The 21956-nt window shown below is 35.8% G+C and overlaps 3 protein-coding genes across 3 annotated transcripts; all 3 read left to right on the forward strand.

Moving 5' to 3' along the window:
* The first annotated feature begins 12 nt into the window (after positions 1–12).
* Positions 13–2260, forward strand: LOC126785707 (endonuclease 1). Its single transcript, XM_050511333.1, has 9 exons — positions 13–155; positions 402–582; positions 665–772; positions 907–962; positions 1100–1183; positions 1311–1406; positions 1510–1574; positions 1733–1806; positions 1951–2260. Exons 1-9 carry the CDS (start codon positions 15–17, stop codon positions 2106–2108), a joined length of 963 nt encoding a protein of 320 aa, XP_050367290.1. The 5' UTR covers positions 13–14; the 3' UTR covers positions 2109–2260.
* A 1624-nt stretch (positions 2261–3884) lies between these two features.
* On the forward strand, positions 3885–7770 carry LOC126785710 (internal alternative NAD(P)H-ubiquinone oxidoreductase A1, mitochondrial-like). Its single transcript, XM_050511335.1, has 8 exons — positions 3885–4512; positions 4923–5136; positions 5233–5393; positions 5485–5550; positions 5632–5795; positions 5912–6026; positions 6314–6490; positions 6594–7770. The coding sequence occupies exons 1-8, from the start codon at positions 3916–3918 to the stop codon at positions 6747–6749; spliced, it is 1650 nt and encodes a 549-aa protein (XP_050367292.1). The 5' UTR covers positions 3885–3915; the 3' UTR covers positions 6750–7770.
* Positions 7771–10731: 2961 nt separating this feature from the next.
* LOC126789601 (uncharacterized) lies at positions 10732–18628 on the forward strand. The gene is made up of 2 exons (XM_050515802.1): positions 10732–10885; positions 17976–18628. The coding sequence occupies exons 1-2, from the start codon at positions 10732–10734 to the stop codon at positions 18626–18628; spliced, it is 807 nt and encodes a 268-aa protein (XP_050371759.1).
* The last annotated feature ends 3328 nt before the right edge of the window (positions 18629–21956 follow it).

Here is a 21956-nt window from a genome sequence, read left to right on the forward strand (position 1 = left end):
AAATTTCTCTTCTGATGGATACTTATAGAGGCTTTGGCAGATTGGCCAACTATTATCTTGGGTTTCTTCTGTTGCTTGCTTTTGTTTGCATTTTGATTCCGAGAGCTCAGGGATGGAGCAAAGAGGGTCACATTATGACGTGCCGGATTGCACAGGTAATGTCAATTCCGTTCTTTCTGCGGATTTGGTCTTGTCCTGTGTCTTCCTTCTTTTGCATTGTGGTTGCTCAACTAGCTGGTTAAAACGTGTAGAGTAGTAAATTTCAGACTCATGTCCAATAGTCCCTATAGTGTACGAGTGTAACAAACAAGAAGTTACAAACTCAAAATCTTACACGTTCTTTTATTTTGGTTGGAGAAAATCCTGATTAATTATCGATAAAACTACAACTGCGTATGCAGGCACTTCTAGATCCTGAAGCTGCAGAAGCAGTTGAAAATTTACTGCCTCACAACGTCAATGGCGATTTATCAGCTCTGTGTGTGTGGCCTGACCAGATCAGGCACTGGTACAGATACCGGTGGACTAGCCCTCTTCACTTCATTGACACACCTGATAATGCTTGCAACTTCGAATACTCGAGTAAGCCTAATTAGAACTGCTTATAATCGAGAATTATTGGAAAATTGCAGTAATTAATTTCAGTTGGGGTATGCTTTAACAGGAGATTGCCATGATCAACATGGAAACAAGAACATGTGTGTTGCTGGTGCAGTCCAGAATTTCACATCTCAGCTTTCACACTACGCAGAAGGAACATCTGACCGTCGATGTAAGGAATAAGCTATTTAACCAACTTAATTGCATTTTAATATATTGATGGTGTTGCTTGAAGATTCATCAATGACTAGATTTCTTGTATTGTACTACAACATCACTCAACCTGGTTTCCTGAAAATTTTGCAGATAATATGACCGAGGCCTTGCTTTTCTTGTCACACTTTATGGGTGATCTCCATCAGGTATGTATAACATATATACATGAATTTGCAGCTGTTTGGAGTACAATAATTTTATTAAAGGATTTCAAGAACTAATTAAGTTGTTGCGTTCATGATGATGATGATCTTCTGGTACGTACGTTAACGTTTTTTTACAGCCAATGCATGTCGGATTCACGACAGATGAAGGAGGAAACACAATAGACTTGCGTTGGTACAGGCATAAATCCAATCTCCACCATGTAAGGAGTCACTTATTCTTCTGAGATAAACAATCAATTGAATCAAATAGTAGTTGATCATTTAGCTACTACTAACTTAATATAAAAGTAAATTATATGATGATAAGAACTCAAATTGATCATGTAGGTATGGGATCGGGAGATTATACTTCAAGCTCTGCATGATTATTATGACAAGGACATGGAACTCCTCCTGCAAGACATACAGAGAAATGTCACAGATGTAAGTTTCTATCAACTAAGTACCAGATTAACACATTGTTCGTATTCCTAAATTAAAGAGTGTTACTCATTAGTTAGATTGCTAATTAATTTATACGTAACAGGGAGTCTGGTCTGATGATATTACATCATGGGGACATTGTGATGATATCAGTTCATGTATAAACAAGTAAGCTCTCTCTCTCTCTGTCTCTCTCTGTAAATTGTATATATCCAAATCATATTTTCTAGATTTTTGTGATCATCTATAGTATTACGTACATCTGCATTTTCAATTTCTATCCTATGCTAATACGAGCGTACCTTGTTAATTAATGGTAAATGTAGGTATGCTACAGAAAGTATAAACATAGCTTGCAAATGGGGCTACAAGGGCGTCGAGTCCGGTGATACTCTTACAGGTATATACGCACGCAAAGACGTACATTTGCATGTACACACACATGACTTCTGATTTCAACCCATTAATTAATTCATTGGTACTTAATTTGCATAGTTTGATTGAATGAGAACTCATCAAATCATGATGTTATCAATTTCTGTAGAGGATTACTTCCTCCCTCGGCTACCTATTGTGGAGAAGAGGATTGCTCAAGGTGGAGTCCGGTTGGCTGCTATTCTTAATCGTGCCTTCTCCTCCAAATCTCAAGCAACACCTGCTGATCATCACAAAAACAAAAGAGCTTCACATTCACCTACTTAAAACTAAAAATGACTATGTATGAGCTGCTTGCTGAGTTGCTGATCGATCAAGCTAGTTGCTTACATAATTTAAGCATGATGGAATATATATGGTTATTAGAGAATGTTCATATATAGCTGCTTCATGACTATTGTATTGTCCTAATTCTTCCTAATTTCTAATTAGTTATTCTTCCTCTTGTCAATTAGAATTGCAACTTTAGACTTGTCCTATAGAGAATTTCGATATCGTTTCATTCGTGATGCATGTGTTGTTAATATACGTAATTGGAGCTAGCCAAATCAAACCAAACATACGAAAGCAAAAGTCTCCTTTCTCAAGTATGACGATTCTCGAAAACTAACTCAACGTAGCTGATGAAGAGACATGAGGATGGTGACACAAAGTCACAAACGACCTGGATCAGTGGATCAGACAATTAAGCCCATGCCTAAATTTTCTGATCAAACTTGGTCCAAGCTCAATGAATCTCAAAAATGGAAATAATTGGTCATAATAATTGCGATCGAAATGAAACGATAGCCGCCTAGTAAACAACTGAATAGGGTTTTAGGAGGGTTTTTTAGCCTTTTAGGTAAGAGCTTAGGTTCTAGGAAGCCAGACAGGTCTTATATATACACACAGGAACCTGTGACTTTTACTGATTCAACAAACGCAAAACGAGACTGCTTTCACGTTCTGCAATTTGCCACTCATCTCAGACACCTCTGATTTACCAAAATGCCAACCAAGGCATATGCTTGATGCTTCTACAGTTCTACCTCCTCCCCACACAAACAGAACCAACACCCTTTGTAAATTTTCTCTTACAGCTTTTTATTATTATTATTATCACCAACTTTTTTTGACCACTGCTTAATCAAAAAGCACCTACAAATCTCAACAAACCAACTTGCTTGCTCCCCAAGGTCGGCTCCTTTCGACTCCCCACTCTGACCAATTTAGTTTTTATATTTTTGCAAACACCAAGTCTTCAGCAATCTGTTGGCATTTCACATTTTGATTGGAGAAAAGCTACTCCCATAATCTTGGAGATCACCGTAGCTCTGTCTAAACATAAACCTTGTAAATCTTCTTAAACCCTTCATCTTCATAAAGATCACATCTTTATTGGTGTTCTCTGTTCATGTTTCATTGCTTTTCATTGGTTTTGTATTCTCTGTGTATCTGTTTATTTGTGTGCATTGTCTGTTTCTTTGTTTTGGGTTAGTATAATACGATCTGGGTGTTTTCTTTTGTTCTGGGTTTAACATTTTCTGGTTTTCATATAAACCTTTTCACATAAAGCTGAGAGCTTTTGTGTTAATTGAGCCTAACTTCATTCATTAAAGATTTGATGATTGTGATGGCTGAGATTCTAAATTTGACATAATAATCACTACAGTAGCAAGAGGGTTTGTCGATTATTATGTGTTTTGGCAATGTACAAATAAAAAGCTACTGTCTTTTTATCTTTTTGTTAGCTGCTAAATTTACAAGAGCTTTCTCTTTGTTTCTGCCATCAACTGATGACCAAAGGTCCAAAGCTATGTTGGGTTTTGTTTTCTTATCAATTAGTCTTGGAAGCAATCGTTGTCGTACATTATAAACTTGCTTTGTTTAGAACGGAGGAGATCTGAATTTGTCCTGCCTAGTGTCAGAACCTCTCCACAATTTTTGGAGGTGGTATATATATATATATATATATATATACTGTCTGAAATTCTCGTTGATCATTTCTTGTCTACTGTTCAATTCCACAGGTTGAGCAAGCGAAAATTTGATACTGTTTTTTTAGGGTTCAGAGAGTACTTACTAGTCTCTAAAAATGGCATTAGAAAGGATTACTAGGACTGCCAGGAGTAGTTATAGAAGGTCAGGAGTTGCCTATGCTGGTCATAAAAATGAGAAGGAAATGTTTTCTGAGGGAGCATCCACGCGCAAATATTGTTCTTTACCTTCACTTGAACGTGACGCCAGAATTAGCAATTTCTCGTACCTTTCCAGCATTCCAAAGGTGAATCATAGTAGCTTTTATAGCAGGGGAATAAGGACAACCCCAAGTCATCAATTTCCATCTGCGGAAAGGATTGTTGAGGAGTCGGATTCGGAGTATAATGATCCCAAGTATCCCGGACTAGAGGCAACTAAGCCAGGTGAAAAGCCAAGAGTTGTTTTACTGGGAACTGGTTGGGCTGCCTGTCGATTCCTTAAGGGACTAGACACCAAGATTTATGATGTTGTTTGCATATCGCCAAGGAATCACATGGTCTTCACTCCTTTGTTAGCTTCAACTTGTGTTGGTACCTTGGAATTTCGTTCAGTTGCTGAACCTGTCACTAGTATACAATCTGCACTGGCAACAAGTCCCAACTCATACTTCTATCTGGCTTCATGCTTTGGCATTGACACAAATAAACATGAGGTATTAACCAGTTCAGTCTTTCCTTTCTTTATATATGGAAGATTGTTTAATCTACTTGATGTGGTTAAAGGTTTATGACTTATATAGCATCTGATGGTTTCTCACTATATTCATCCATTCAGCATCCTTTGCATGCAGTTCCTTAACACACACAAAAAAAAATGATGCCAATATACTTGTTGTTATATGTGTTGACATAACAGTGTTATTCAATTAGTGCGTCTCAAAATGAAGGTGCAGTACAACATAAGTTTCTGAAGTATATCATACTGTAATGAACTTGACAGAAGAACATGCCTAAGTTATAGGTTGATTTAGATTCAGAAACTTATTGGTGATTAACATTCTATACATTGACTAGGATGATGAAGTCAGCAACCAAAAAAGTTTAATCCTCTACTTTCATATAGGTGTTCTGTGAGACAGTCAGCAACGGTGATCTGCCACATGAACCTTACAGATTCAAAGTTGCCTATGACAAGCTTGTCATAGCAGCTGGATCCGAGCCCTTGACATTTGGTATCAAAGGTGTAGAGGAACATGCATTTTTCCTCCGAGAAGTGAATCACGCCCAGGAAATTAGGAAGAAGCTTCTCTTGAACTTGATGCTCTCAGAAAATCCAGGCGAGTGCATGTTTTTTTTCTCTAAATGATGATTGGGAGATAATATTTCCAATATTTGTTTCCTCTGGCAAACATCTTATGCATATTCATTTACAGGTATATCAGAGGAAGAAAGGAAGCGCCTCTTGCATTGTGTTGTTATAGGAGGTGGCCCTACTGGGGTGGAGTTCAGTGGTGAATTGAGTGATTTCATTATGAAAGATGTCCGTGAAAGGTATACTCATATTAAGGACTACATCAAAGTCACTCTCATTGAGGTACTTATTTTACTTTCGCTTAACATATGTACATGCACTTCACATTATGCCAAGGAGAATTAATAGTCTTTCATGTACTTTTCTGGAATAGGCAAATGAGATCCTGTCATCCTTCGACGTTGGATTAAGGGAGTATGCAACCAAACACCTCACTAAGGTTAGCTGATTTTGTTGTTGTTTCTTGAGGGGTATTGTTGTTAGTTCCTATAATTAATCTGAATTTTGAAATTTGCAACAGTCTGGTGTTAGCCTTATGCGAGGTGTTGTGAAAGAGGTGCATGCGAAGAAGATAGTTCTTAACAATGGCACTGATGTACCATATGGCCTTTTGGTCTGGTCTACAGGCGTTGGTCCCTCACAATTTGTGAAAGCACTTGATCTTCCCAAGTCCCCTGGTGGAAGGTATATATACCAGAGATTTTTCCTGTTATCTCCATCTTTTCTTCAATTTCTTGGCACAGAGTGTTTACTTATTGAATGTATTAAGCATCTAAAATGAGTTGTATTGAGTGATACAGGATTGGTGTCGATGGTTGGTTGCGAGTTCCTAAAGCGGAAGATGTGTTTGCACTAGGAGATTGCGCAGGTTTTCTTGAAGAAACAGGGCAGCCAGTGCTTCCAGCTTTAGCTCAGGTTAGAACATGTCTTGTGCTCTACAGAATGTGCATTGCTCTCAAGATTGTTATATCTTCCTAGTTTAAAGGCTACTAAAACAGATGGGGCAGCTGAGAAGTTCCAACTTCCTTATTCTCTAATGTTATGGAAGAATGAACTCTAATTGCACGGTGACATTGTCGTAGTCATGGCATTTCTTTCACAAAGTACTCTAACAAACATAGTTCTTTTCAAGTTCAGGCTGCATCTTAATCAAAGATTTTGAAACTCCTCTAATTACAATCCATATCGCATATCTGAAATAGGTGGCAGAAAGGCAGGGAAAATTTCTGGTGGAGCTCTTTAACAGGATTGGGAAGGAGGCAGGTAAGGCCATGAGCGCAAAAGATATTTCTCTCGGAGAGCCTTTCATCTACAAGCACCTCGGTAGTATGGCATCGGTAGGTGGTTATAAGGCACTCGTTGATATGCGCCAATCCAAGGTTAGTGTTCATCAAAACTTGTGTACTCTGATGGCAATGTATATGTTTTGCGAGCAAAAACCAGGCATTGATCACTAAACTTGTGAGTATAACTATGTTGCAGGATGAAAAGGGCATATCCCATGCTGGATTTGTTAGCTGGTTCATCTGGCGCTCTGCTTATCTTACCCGAGTTGTCAGCTGGAGGAACAGGTTCTATGTTGCTGTGAACTGGGCTACCACGCTTGTGTTTGGCAGAGACAACTCAAGGATAGGTTGAAGTAACACAATTATAATAACTTCTGCCTATTAATCTACTAAGGCTTATACTTCCATACATGTTAGAACTTAGAGCCAAGTCCTAAGTTGGAACAGGGTTTATGCTTTTCTTCAACTTTGTTCTCCCTTTATCAAATTGGAATGCGATTTTGTTTCAATATACAGATGACTGCCAGTTAAATGCATCTTATATATGCAACAAATGAAGTACTCAGTTGCTTTGCGCTACTGATTTGCTGCATCTTAAGTTTCTACAAGCCTTCAGTCTCATTTATTCAGACACAAATTAACTCACAAGAATTTCGGTCTGAAAATTTACTCCTTGATTTTGGATGTTACATGAAAACAATCAAGATTCTTGATCGACATACCAGATCAGAACCAAGATAGACCAGATACAAATCACTAATCCTTAAACTACAAAAAAAATTGTACAACCTTTGATGCACAAAACAATAGCTTAAACTCACAAAAAGAAAAATAAGAATCAAACAGAGACCAATCAGCTAAGAGAAATGATGAGCAGCAGCAGCACCACCATGACGGAGGCTAGTGTGAGAGAACATAGCAGAAACAGAGTGGAGCAGAATCCCAACTATGACCATCTTCACCTGACCCCTCTTGGGGATCATACGGCAAGAAATCCTATGAGACAAGCTCCCACCGTTGATCATAGCACTCCTTGCACCTTCCATCTAGTTTTTGCTTGAATATCCAAAAGAACTCACTGAAATTGAGAAAGAGAGTAAGAAGAAAAGCTTGAAACTTTGAAGCTGTGTTTGAGTTTGTGATTCTGGGTCGTCTTGCTTATGCTTTATATAGTGCTCAAACACCTGTAGACCACCTCATCAGTGTGCTTTCATTTTTTAACGTTGCTCGTAGAATTTGACTGCAATTTTGTTTGACAAGGACAAACTTGACTCTCCCAAGTTGGTCACGTTCAATGTGAACACTGGTTTTGCTGTCGGGTTTCCATTATAAAAAGGGCCAAGTTTGTATCGAAAAAAACTTTGAATTCACCACCGGAAAAGCCTATCTTCACGGCGACTTGACCTTGAAAAGTCACTCACAAGTCACAACAAGAACCTCAACAACCAAAAAGAAATTGCTAGTGGGATTACGGAGATTCTTCAGTTCACAAATTAAGCAACGTGGTCAAATTGGTACTTAAAAATGAAAAAGTCTAGGCTACTTTCATGATTGACCGAGCACTACCCAGATTCCCAAGGCTTCTCTTTTGTTTTTAGTTCATATTTTTCCAAAGAGCCACAACTAGCATCGGTGCCCTTATCCACAACTCCACAAGTCCCACAAGGACCAGAATACCAGGGGACCTGGTCATGCTACTAGACCTTTTTTTCCCTCTCTCTTGATGCCCAAGTTTTCTCTGTTGATAGTATCAAGTATGAACTATCCACTTGATATTATTAGAGTACTCACTACTCACAGAGAGATGTGAAGCCAACTCCAAATACAGTGAGTACAGTAGTTTTCTAGCTGTATAACCAACGGGGTGAGTAAGAAGCAGAATTCAATTGTTTCTCTTAACTCTTGAGTAGGCGGAATCTTGTTTCGGTGATCTAAAATCGTCCTATTTTATGTTTTACGTGTTTTGAATTAAATATCCGACGAGTTTATAAACTAAAACAGAATGTTATTTTTAAACTACTTTGATTTTTATATTATTAATTAGTGTACCTCTTTTTCTCATTTGTAAGTACTATAATGGAGCAGTGCCAATGCCATTCACTGAATCTATACCTGGGTTCATTGTACTTTCATCTATAAGCTTAATGGACATACAATATTATAATCATGTCAGATTGTGTTTAGGGAACAAATTTTATCTAATGATTTAGATTATGAACAAAACTAAGGCTCTGCCAATGGAACCGAATACTGAATTTGATACTTGATACTTGATAGTAGCTGTGTGCAATCATAGAGTAGGAGCAATGCAATTAGTCATAATTCATATATAGCACATAGGGAACAATTAAATTACACTTATCAAATATGAGAAAAGGGTCTAAAAAGTAATGGGAAAGGAAAAACAACCTCGTTTTCAAATCTATGTATGCTCATTGATTTTGAATTTCAGCTGGCAATTTTGATTATTGACCTGGCCAGCTGTTGATGAGTTTACTTGCTACAATTTCATCAATACAAACACGCTTCTACACTGGTTTACTAATACTCTCAACTCTTGGATATTTGTTATACAAACGCCTTATTGTTAAAAAACTTATAATTAGTTATAAATTAGAAGATGATTAACTCACCTAAAGTAAGGTTTACTTTAATTAAGCTAAAAAATTTAGGTTTACTTCAATCAAGCTAAAATATACTGACTTACTGAGGTAGGGCAAATTTACCCTTTAAAATTCTTGATTCATGCATTCTATGAACACTCCCACATAAGTCACATGCTCTCCCAGGCTCCCACTACAAAAAAAAAAAAAAAAAACTAATTCTCTCGGACCCAATGTGAGTATGTGACTAGTAAAACTTGGTTTCATGCAAATATTAAATTCTTCAGGTAAGCAAAATCAAATAGCCCTCGACTAATCAACGAAGATCTTGCAATCTCTGTTTGTGAGACCCCCACTTATTTTCGGAGGAATCTTAATATATGGCCTATTGGCTATTATATATTGACAGTGGAGAACAAGATTTAGTTAAAGAAGATCGAGCCTGAGAACTATAAAATTATTTGAATTGTATAATTAGTTAGAACCATATGTTATCATTTGAAAGGTACGTAAAACCATATCGTACGTATACCAACATTCATTGAATTTTGAATTGTACTGAAAAGGACTGCTAAGGTTCATGCATGTACTTCTTCCTAATATCTATAGACAGCACACGTACATGTCAAAAATGATATCTGATTTTGTTAAATTTGCGTAGATTCGGATCTATGAAGTGTCACGGGATTATGATATTAGAGCTTGATTGATGATTGTTCTTCATAAAAATCTTGGGGAGATATAGTAGGGTTTGCCTTCAGTTACCTCCCGCCTAAGCTCAAGTAATTTTTTGTTTACATAAACTATGATTGGACCGAATTGATGTGTAATATGCTATGTTAGGGAATGAATTGCGTGAAGATTAAACGAGTACCATATTCTAGCACTTTCTACAGAAATTAGAAATTAAGGCGTCTTACAGTAAAACGTGACTCGATCGTATATACTCGTACTATCCCATCAGTTTGGACCGTGAGCTAGCTAGACGTGAATTGAACAATTTTGAATGGAAATAGGTTCATAAGTTTGACGACTGCGCTCCCTCTGCATATGTTGACGGTGTTTCCTTTACGTAAGTGTTGTTTTGCTCGATACGTACCTAGTCGATATCACGATATGGACGGGCATACATCTTAATTACTTGCTAAAATCTGAATTCGAACGTAAGAATAAGGCAGTGTTCGCTGGTGCCACAGAATCACAGATCTTCCTAGTGAAAATCAAAATCGAAGACTATATAGGTGTTAATTATACTAGGGTAGCTTTTGATTAAGTGGACTTGCGATGGAATATGGGTTCCTGGGCAAGTTGGATGAAAAACTGGCCGGGCGGAGAGTTTTACCAAAAGACGTACATGGTTGAATGAGAAGCTTCTTCTTTTGGCATGGGGGTTCCAATTTCTATATTAGCTAGATTGAACCATAGCCTGCTTCTTGTAGAGGTTAATTGAGATTAAATACCGATCCAGTCAACTTGTGGAACAAATTAAAGAGATATAATATATATAAAATTTCATTTCTATATTTGATCTGCGACCTACAATATACAAAACGTTGAGATCCAGTACATGAAGCTCAAATCTTTTCCGGAAAAAGAGGGAAAATCAAGAGGCAAAAGCTATCTGCAGCATTAGCAACTTCACCAGTACTATTTCTGAATTCTGATAGTTACGATTGAGTCGATCGGAAGAGTGCTGCTAGCTTCTACATGGATGAACGCTGAGGAGTGAAGATGGAAGCAACTGAGTTGGCCAATCCCACCACTATCCCCATCTTCACTTGGCCCCTCTTCGGAATAGGACGCCTCGCATTACACCGACGCGAAAAGTCGCCGGCGTTCATCATCCTCCCCGACGCGGCAGTGGCTGTGGAACTCTCCATCTCTGGTATGTAATTTCTCTGGACTCTAGTATTCTGTTGTTTGCGTTTGTGATGAAAGCTTGAAGCTTGGTTTTGCTGTGTGCTCCTCCAAAGCTCAAATCTTTCTTATATAATGGTACTCGATGATTGATCGAGCACAAGTTGTATAAGGGTAGTTCAGTCTCATCCGTGTTGAAGTTAGTAAAGTAGAAAATTAATAATGGAGATGTGAAAAAAGTGGTGCATATGGTTCACATGGGATTTTCAGTTGGGTCTGATTAATTAAAAGAGTTGGGATACCACCACGATAACAAACATCATTGTCGTACCGTTTGAATCCTATACAAAAAAATCTTCACTTTGGCAGAAGGGAAAGATATAGATAGACCTTAATTATTATGTCTTGTATAATGCAATTTTAGTAAATTTAACCAGTTTTCTCAATATGATGGACATAAGATTGAACAGACTACTAATACTCAAAACACTATCAATTAACGGCTTTTTACTAAATTGAAATGAAACTCGACAGTTTCACGCACGATGCATTCAATAACACATCCACTAATGAAGTTTAATTTACAAATATTCATGCCTTGATAACTCTAGATATAATTATAAATGACAATAAGATATTAAATATATCATACAATTCGATACAATTTGAGATACCTTCATTTTGAATACGTACATGCATGCATGCATGGAGTGCAAATAAAATTTAGAGGAAAATTTACTAACAGTTCCTGAACTTATGTGGTAATGACAGTTTGATCCCTGATTTTTAAAAATGATCAAAGAGATCTATGAACTCTTATTCTGGTATCAATAAGGTACTTCTGTTAAAACTTTTGAAATATTCCGTTAAAATATTCTTTTTCTGTTAATTTTGTCATTTTGTTATTTGTTAGTTGGGAATTTATTTCTTTGAGTTGATCACATCGAAGATTAAACCTTTCGAGTTGTTCTGCAACTTTGTTATTGTCTTTTTCTCTATATAGATAATCTATAAATTCAATCAGGCTAGGTCTTAACGGATCAATATCTACTACTCCAATCTCCTTTTGGAGATGAATATGTTCGTCGTATAGGATATTTAATATTCTTCAAACGTATTCTATGGAGTACTCCCTTTCTTGAATATGTTTTGAATGAAAGCACACTTGCCACTTATCAATAGCTTTTTCAGTACAAAAAGACTGGTAATTTTTAGGTCTGACTTCTTTTTTATTGGATAAAATGAGCCAATTTTGTGGCATAAGCCTGATCTTCACTTGTTTTTGAGCGAAACAAGCTCTGATACCAGGTAGGGCGAATCTAACCGATGCTCAAAATGTGAAGAGGTTTATGATCTTCTTCAAAAATTTCTTGAAGAACTTCGATATTTTCTTGGGATGCGTAGATTCTACGCTGTATTCTGTATATAATATCCCAATAATTTTTGGTATTTCTTGGAAGGTTCTTTCTATTTCTTATTAGTTTTTTATATTTTTCTTTTTCTTGTTGCAATTTTTTTAAAGACAGTTTAGCAAACACTAAAAGCCTAAGTCTAGAAGCTATGATGATAAAATAACTGTTTACCTTTGAGTATAGAGGGTAGATTTAAAGATTAGTAAACTTCTTAGAAAAATAAATTTTAAGAATTAGGTCCACCATGCTCCGTCAAAATTTTAACAAAATGACAAAATTAACAGAAAAAAAAAAATTTTAACGGAATATTCCAAAAGTTTTAACAGAAGTACCTTATTGATATCAGAATAAGAGTTCAGAGATCTCTTTGATCTTTTTTAAATGTCAGGGATCAAACTGTCCTTACTACATGAGTTCAGAGACTGTTGGTGAACTCTCCTCTACAATTTATATGAGTTGAGTGAAATTCATTAACCTGGATCCAAATTAGCTGAAAATTATTGTGACAAGTTTCTCTATGCCCAAAGTTTAATTTCCAACGCGCGCATTAATTACTTATTGTGACAAGTTTCTCTATGCCCTAGCACGAAACTAGTTAATTGTTTTCCTCATTCGAATTAGTGTGAGTAAGTGCGTGACTACGTAACTACGTAACTACGTACTGTACTGATACTAAATTTAGTTTGGCCAATGGTCAGTTTTGGCTTAGGGTTTCTTTCCTCATTGCGTATAGAACGAGCCCCTAACATGGAACGACTCCCTCGACCAAAAATTCAAAAACCCTAACTCGAGTCGTTTGCTTCCTATCTACGATTGTGACTGAGATGTGTTGATATCGATCAATCGCAGACTGCCCTGGTTTTGACGAATATGATATCGACCGATGATAATTCATATTGGTTGAAAATGGGCAAGTGTGTGTGTGTGTGTCAAAGCTAGCGTTGGTTGATGAGTCTCCTCAGTGATCTTTTCAACGTCTGCGCGCAACTCGAGGATCACAAGCCGCCGATAACTACTATAGCTCGCTCGCCTCGCTGTGTTGAGAGTCGACCCTGCCAACGTCCACCGAACCAGTTTTCATTGACTCTTATCAAATTAGTGTCACATTTTTATGGAAACTTTTTGGTGATGGAACATCTGATCAAGGTAGCTAGTTAAAAATATCACCAAGACTTTCGGAACCATAAATTTGCATTTGTACGTCTACTAATTATTTCTGCTTCTAAGGCGGCGAATAGCACCCGCTCCTGACACTGTGACACACATACATTTTCCATGTTTATTTGTAATATGCATATTAGATTCAGAGAAAAAGAACCTTAGAATAAATATTTGCTCGTTGATTCATGTAATTATTTGGATTTTTAGCTTTTTTCAATATTTTATGGCAGTGGAACTGTGGAAGACAGGAATAAAGTTCAGGAAAAACGTGGAACGAGTACTGTGATCTTGAACACTTGAACATATCCTTATCACAATTAATATTGTATTTGAAATGAACACATTGAATCTGAAGGGCAAACCATGTCGTACCAGCATTCACTGAATCTTGTACCGAAAAGGACTACCAGTAAGGTTCATGTATGTACTAAAATGGGTACTACTGAGGTTCATGTACGTATGATCGATACACAGTACAGATGTCCAATAATTGCGTTTGATTGTGTTAGAAGGCATAGATCAAATCTAAGCAGTAGGATACTATGATTGATGCTTGTTTTTCATATAATAACGAATCACAGATACATATCTTGTTGAGATAAACGAAAAAGAATCGAGCTTTAGTGTTGGCATATATTTTTCGGTTTACATTAAGAAACTTCTCTAGCACCACCGAGAGTATGTATCGATCCGAAGCCAAATGTGGATACATACGTATGAGTTGAATACAGAGATGTTGGTAATATATATGATATGAAGTTAATTATATGAAGACTGAACTATGAAGTACGGACATGCTTGTGAAACTCAACCTAATTACTCATGGTTGCGGAACATCGGCTTGCTAGACGGCTAGCTAGACCCACATTACAATGTCGAGATCGATCCCCAAATTTTAGCAACATCGGTTCAGATACTGGAGAGAACCGATGAAGTCGATCGGTGCCACTCCCACTTATATTGCCACATTAGGATTGAAGACCGGGTATATAGCTACATGATGAACTTACACACTGGGTATATATAGTACATCGATATGCTGTGTACGTACTAAAACCAGGAACGGAGTATGATCGAGTAACTGGTATTCAAAGCTGGAAAACTATCTCTTCATATAGAATTATAGCTAGATAGGTAGTATCGAAATTCTATTCTATGAAGCTGGTTGATTGCTTGCATTGTGGAGTTCCAATGTTAAGTAAGTTGTTCCAGTTGAAGTTTCATGCTTCTTAAGCTGATTGCGAACGAAAGAGAAATATGTATATATGTACTCGCTTTTCAAGTTTCTATATTTGATGCAAAATCTACAATGTACAAAGTTGGGTTAATCTAGTATACATCAATGTATGTTATACATCCCACGTCTAACGGTTGATAACGGATATTAGTTTTTTGACCCAACTCATAAAACAATATCGACCGTCGGATGTGGAATATATAGCATACATTGATGTATACTAGAATTTTCCTACAAAGTTGGACAGGAATCAAATCTTTTACAAAAGGGAAAACTAAGAGGAAAAAGATCTCATGCAGTACTAGCTAGTAGCTACTAGCCTACGTACTACTCTTTCTAATCTCAGTAATCTGAGTTCTTGAATTAGGACTGGGATGAATGCTGCTTGTACATGGATGGACCATGAGGAGTGAAGATGGAAGCCACAGAATTGGCCAATCCCACCACTATCCCCATCTTAACTTGACCCCTCTTTGGAATCGGGGTCCCCGCAGAACACCGCCGTGAACCTCCACCGTTCATCATGGCCCTCCCGGAAACGGCAGTGTAAGTGGAACCTTCCATCTCTCTTATAACTCCTCTAAACTATACTCTTGAATGTGCACCTGACTGTGAGTGTTTGTGTAGAAAGTGTACTACTTATTAGTTTTGCTCGATGCACTTCCGAAGCTCGATCACGGCTTTCTTATATAGTATTGAGCAGCGAGCATAAGCAAGCTTTGTAAGGGTAGTTAAGTCTCTTAGGTTTTTATGCGAGCAATAATGCAGGTGTTAGGCTGAAGATATGAGCTCTACAAACAATAATATTACATGGTGGCTGCTGCTTTGTGCATATGCTTCACATGGATTTTCTTTGTTTGGTTGGTTAAAAGAGCTGGGATACCACCACAATCACAAACATCGTGTCAAAGTGTTTGATTCCCTGTCCAATAACAAAATTCATCTCCATTATTTGGCTCCATGGCAAAAAGAAATGAAACCCTACTACTCACGGTGCATAACACACATGATAGTGGTTTTATCTGTTAACTTTTAATCAACCTAATCTCGGAACCTCAAGAGTTTGTTTGGAGGGTCGCATTTACATTTCACCTAGGGTATTCTCGGACCATGAGTACGTATTGATCGATACGAGTTTAAGAGCTATTAAACTTTTAGTCTTTTATAATGAAGTATAACGTACATATATATTCAGTGAATTAGATAAATATACATGACAAAAAAAAACAAATGTGATATAAATTTTGAGCTAAATATTATATTAATAAAGCAAGAAAGAAAATTGACATGTTGATTGGTTAAATTTTTAAACTACCCAAATTATTTAGGGTTTATTAAACTTTAAAATTTATCTGACTATATAAAAGTGAAAAGAAAAACTAGAAAAAGATAAAAGAGAAACATAACTACCCAACTATATCAGTTTTGTTTTTTGTTTTTTATCTTACAATTTCTATTCGAATAAAAAGAACTAAATAGAAGTATACAACACACATAGAGTGTGTCATGAGGCTAGTGTTTAATAAAATTTAAAAGTGTTTCAAGTTTTAATCATGATATCTTCCAATATATACCACAAGATCTAACTTAACATACAAGAGTCCGTATACAATATACAATAAGGCTAGGATTCAGCTCCTCTCAAGTAAGGGAAGACGGTAAATTTACTTGAATTTCAGATAATTTAGAGTTTTAAACAATCCATAAAATTCATTACTATTTTGTCATTACATTATCTCTTTGGCCGGAGCCAATTTCTTTTCACTCTTGTGGATTCATAGTGGTGAGATTACTCGCCTTTTAATTATGAATGAATAATGTAGTGTACACATGCATATCGTATCACTATAATTCCGATTCAAAGTCACCTAAACACGATTGAAAATCATAATCTCCACTAGAAGTAACATTATTGTGAAATTGACAAGTTTCTTAACATGAAGAGTTCAAGTTGAAGCACTAGGCTTAGATGACCTTTTATTCATGTTTTTTTTCTAAGATAAGATAAGAAGAAAAGTAGATATCAATGGTACCTAATTTTATAAATGTGAAATTGATTGATCCAGATTGGAACATCAACGCACTCAAGGATAGGAGTTATTATCATTTTATTGATAATTTGACGGCTTATCCAATATTTGAAGTGACAAAAACTCAAAATAAAAAAATTGAGATAAGTAATATCTCACATGATTTTTTTTATAAAACCGTGGTTATTTAAAAGGTAAATTTCTCCTATGGTATCTGATGTTTGGCTACTTTGACAATTTGGTACCTAATGTATGAAAACGAACAATTTGGTATCTAAAGTTCTCAAATTTAGGTCATTTTGGTACTTATGTCAATTTGACCATTTTCATGATTATTTCCGTCATCTTATATCTACATTTTTTTATAATATCTCCAAATTGCCTCTAAATTATCACTAAAAATTTGATAACTCATCCGCTTAGTATTTGTGATGATTTACATATATAAGTTTTCATAATGTAGCTATCAATCTAAATTAATTTTAATTATAAGTAATTTTACATAAATATTTTAATAAAAAATTACAATTGCATAAAGACAATTTATTTCCTTTGCAGAAAATAATTAGGATACAATAAGTATATTAAGAAAAAAAATTATTTTCGATATATGCGAAGTAGATGTTAAGTAGAGTAGATATATCAATTTAATTATCTCTAAAGAGAGGCAATTAAGGAAGAAATGAAGAAAAATGTGAATTTAATGAGTTTATGGCTAGAATAACGGAAATAAACCTAAAAATATGATTAAAATTGATAGAGGTACTAAAATGGCTTACAAATGAGAACTTCAGGTACCAAATTATCCGTTTTCATAGATTAAGTACCAAATTATCCAAGTAGCCATACTTAAGATATCATAGTAGGAATTAACCCGTTATTTAAAATAGATCTTACAAACAAGCACTTAAAACTATCAAATAGATAGCCATAATTGTAATTATAAGCGCTTCTTTAGCTCGAATCTCAATACCAAACTAAACCGTAGATGAACGCATGTAATGTAGCTAATTTTCTTCAACAATATAATAATAATTTTTTTTAGAATCTAAGAAGACGTGAGATGTATAACATACATTGATGTATAGTATGTTAACCCGTTGTTTACTGGTACTCTAAGAAGCCTACGACTTACGAGCCACGAAAACGAAGCAAGATAGCAAATGAAGAAACTGAAGGCCCAAATGGATATTGGGCAAGCCCACTATCTGAATAAATGATTCTTTTTGGTCTCTGTCCGCTGCTATTTGAAACCAACCCAGATTCTAAAAAAATTAGGGCCCAGATTCTATGTAGTTGGTTTCTCCATGGGTGGCCAGGCCGTCTGGGGTTGCCTCATATACATCCCTCACAGGCTAGCCGGAGCGGCGTTATTAGCTCCGGTTGTTAATTACTGGTGGAGAGGTTTTCCTGCAGGGCTATGTAATCAAGCATACTACCACCAACAGTTTCGGCGAGACCAATTTCGTGTTTCTCACTACACCCCTTGGCTTACTTCTTTTTGGAACACTCAGAAATGGTTTCCCGGTTCAAGTGTTCTTGCTCGCAGCCTAGATGTTCTTTCTCAACAGGACAAAGAGCTCCTCCTCAGGCCTCCTCCTACCAAAAAGATGCCGTATAATATGGACCTGCCAGCGCAGCAAGGAGAACCCGAGTCCGTTCACCGTGACCTGAAGGCTGGATTTGGGACCTGGGAATTTAGTCCTCTCCAGGATCTGGAAAACCCTTTTCCGAACAACGAAGGTTCTGTTCACCTGTGGCATGGAGATGAAGATCTGATGGTTCCTGTTACTCTGGAACGTTACATTGCTCAGCAACTTCCCTGGATTCACTACCATGAGATAAAAGGTGCTGGACACTTCTTCCCACAAGCTCCTGGGATGTCTGATGCTATTTTCAAGGCACTTTTAACTCCTCCTGAGAAGAAGTAATCTAGCTAGTTATTTTCATGGTAGCTAGCATGTCTGTTGCCTGTATTTTCAAGTTTTCATTATGACGATGGTTCTGACAAAATTCTAATATACATCGATGTATGTTATATGCTATTTATCTAACGGTCGATATTATTTTATGAGTGAGGTTAGAAAAAATATTTTATCTTCCGGATCTAGATTTAGAATTCTGACTAGGATTTGGTACGTACAATAATCTCTGTTATAGATTGTTCCATCGAAATGCTGTTGCTTCTAAGCATGCGCAATTGAATCTTTCATAGTTGAGTTTGAGAAAATATTACGTGAATTTTGGTTGGGTTACGCTGATTAATGTTTATTGGCCAAATAAACATGTCAAGATCTAAAATGAAATAAATTTGAAAAATGCTCGGAAATCCTATCGCTAGCTGTGATTTCAATGTTCTCTGCTAGTATCAGTGAAACACAACATGTAACAAGGAGATCGATACTACGACACGCTTATTAAGCTTTAAACGCTGTAGTTGAGTACAAGCTCTTTCATCCTAATGAGTTGCATATATGCCATCAGTTTGTTGATTACGGCACGTACCCATTACTAATACTATTGCCTTCTCGATCTGCTCTCAGAATTTCAAAGAAAGTAGGCAGAACTGGCCTCAGAAAGCTAGCTGCAACTTCACCTATATATTGAGTGACCAATTATTTTCCCAAGACAAATGATGCGATTATGAATCATCCCTCCATCATATATATGCAATGAAGTTTCTTATATATGCAGTCACATACAAGGAGACGAAGAATGATATTGATGGGCCATTTTAATTAATTTAGATAGTATGTTAAAGTTAATTAAGCTCCTGCAAATCTCTAATTTAAATAGTATTTTGAATAGTGATAAACTGGTAGTGTTCGAAGTCAATCCAAACTAGTAATCTGAATTCTGAAAAACGCACCGGGTTTTTGTCTGGATTGAAGAGTTTGATGAACTTTGATCAATGATCATGAAGAAGAGATGTGCTCCATCCTTCCACTCACAGTCTCACTTGAGCACCAGTTTCCGCAAGTAGCAGAATCACTTACGAATCACCTTCCCCAATTGATACGGGAAGCGTGGACATAATAGTAATGGACTCAGTCAAACTCAGTCAAACGTCGAAAGCATCTGAGATAAGCTATAATCCACTAGTAAATTACGGCAAAGCCATAAGAAATATAGAGAAATTTCTCTAATAATAGGATTTTATTGATATGAAAGATAATCTTAATACATAGAATGATGATACTTATATAGAATCAAAACAATCAAAAACTTTATTGAATACAATCCTAAGATTTCAAATTGAAAAGGAAACAAATAACACTAAATAGAAGAATATTAAAACAATAATTATACTATTCTAAATAAAATCAAAACTTAAATCTAATAATTAGGATGATATATTCTGACATCAAATCTCACCCTACATCAGATTCCTCCACTTGAAAGGAAATCGGCCTCGAGTTCATCTTGATTGAAGCGATCAAATCCTTCGTCTTGAGAAAAGCAATGCTCCATCTTTTTTTTTTCTTGACATAATTGATGAGGTTAACCAGGGGCGAATTCCCTTAACATGTTCCTCTTCAATTTTGAATTGATGAGATTAACCAAGGGCGAAATCCCTTGATATGTTTCTCATCAATTTCGGATAGATACCCTACGACCAACATCGTTGAGGTTGGCGGGGTGAACTACTCCTATAGACCATCATTTGCTTCAAAGCGGCAAACCCACTCTGATACTAAATGATGAGGGAAGCGTGGACACAATAGTAGTGGGCTAACACAGTGAAAGCTATAGGTAAAAAGGTGAAAACGGTAGACAAGCGTTAGACTGAATCATAAGGATAATAAGTGAGATAAATCTCATAATTTTCTGAATTATATTGAATATTAAATTATATATTACATCATAGAGGTGCCTTTATATAGGCTCTAACCCAAGACTAACTCATATCTAGACTAGAACTAGGAATATCATAACAAACCTATTACAACTAGAAATATTAAATATACTAACATTAAAACGGATTATTAAAACGATATCTTTGGACTTGAATCAGATATGAGATCTTGTCATTTCTATTCTGGAAAGTAATCATACGTCCTGAGCGGACCATCTATCCACAAGTTGCTCAAACTCTGATTCACCATTAAAATCTGATATTTCGCTCGATAATCCCGATATATCTAAAATAACAGTTTATGATTAATTTCATCATTAAAAGCCTATTTGAATACCAATTTTCATTATTCAAATCATTCTTTTTAATGTGACGACACTTATTTCTTTTCGAGATTCTTTGTTGTAATTGACCATAATCTCATTCTGCATCACTAATTAAGATAGAAATCCACATAAGATATTTCTGAAGGTCATGATGATTAACCGGAAGATGGATTAATAGTATAATACACTTGCCCACCAAAATAGGCGGAAAGGTGATAGTGTGAGGACAACAAGGGATAACAATTACATTATCTATCAATCTGTGAGGTTGAACTTGATCATTAGCCACTTGCTAATAACAATCTCATGCCAATGTGAGGATCTCTCAGGTAGTGCCAAAACTTGCATACGCCTTGATTAGTTCATAATGACTCGTCTACTATCTTCTTTGATAAAGAAATTGTGTTCAACTACTATTGAACATTCTCTCCACAATTTGGTTTAATTTATATCAAAAACGATGGTGAACTTCTATTCATACCTTTAAAAATGATATTTGAATCTCTTCATTTAGTAGATTTCAATTTTACTTATTTTTACAAATAATTAAAATATTATTTAGACCTCCATATATTTTCGAAAATGCCCATAATCAACATATCATTACTAAATATCAAATCAATATACTATCTATTAATATCTTTCTAATTCTATTCAATTATTATTAACAACTCAAAAAATCTTAATAATTACATTTATTATCTATCTTCTCAAATTAATTTTCTCTTTCACTCCTAAATTCATAATTAATAATATTTTTTTTCATTCATTGATTGAAACTCACCAATTAGTAAAATCAACACGAAAAATTATAACATCTATTGAACAGTTTTTTCTCTCATATCCTAATTGACGTTTATCAAAAACTCTATGTAGTTTTTCAATTAATACATGAAGATTAATAATGTTACTTATTGTATTTTTTAACAATAAAAAATAAAAATAATTAAATCATCTTATTCAATCTATTATTCTGAATTGAGGTTTTCTTGAAATAAATACGTAAATAATGGATTGACGAAAAAAAAAAATTTACAGTGACTATTTTAAAATAGGCAGGTTGATAATTCTCTTGTT

This window comes from Argentina anserina, chromosome 3 (genome assembly GCF_933775445.1).
Source record: "Argentina anserina chromosome 3, drPotAnse1.1, whole genome shotgun sequence".
Taxonomy (NCBI): Eukaryota; Viridiplantae; Streptophyta; class Magnoliopsida; order Rosales; family Rosaceae; genus Argentina; species Argentina anserina.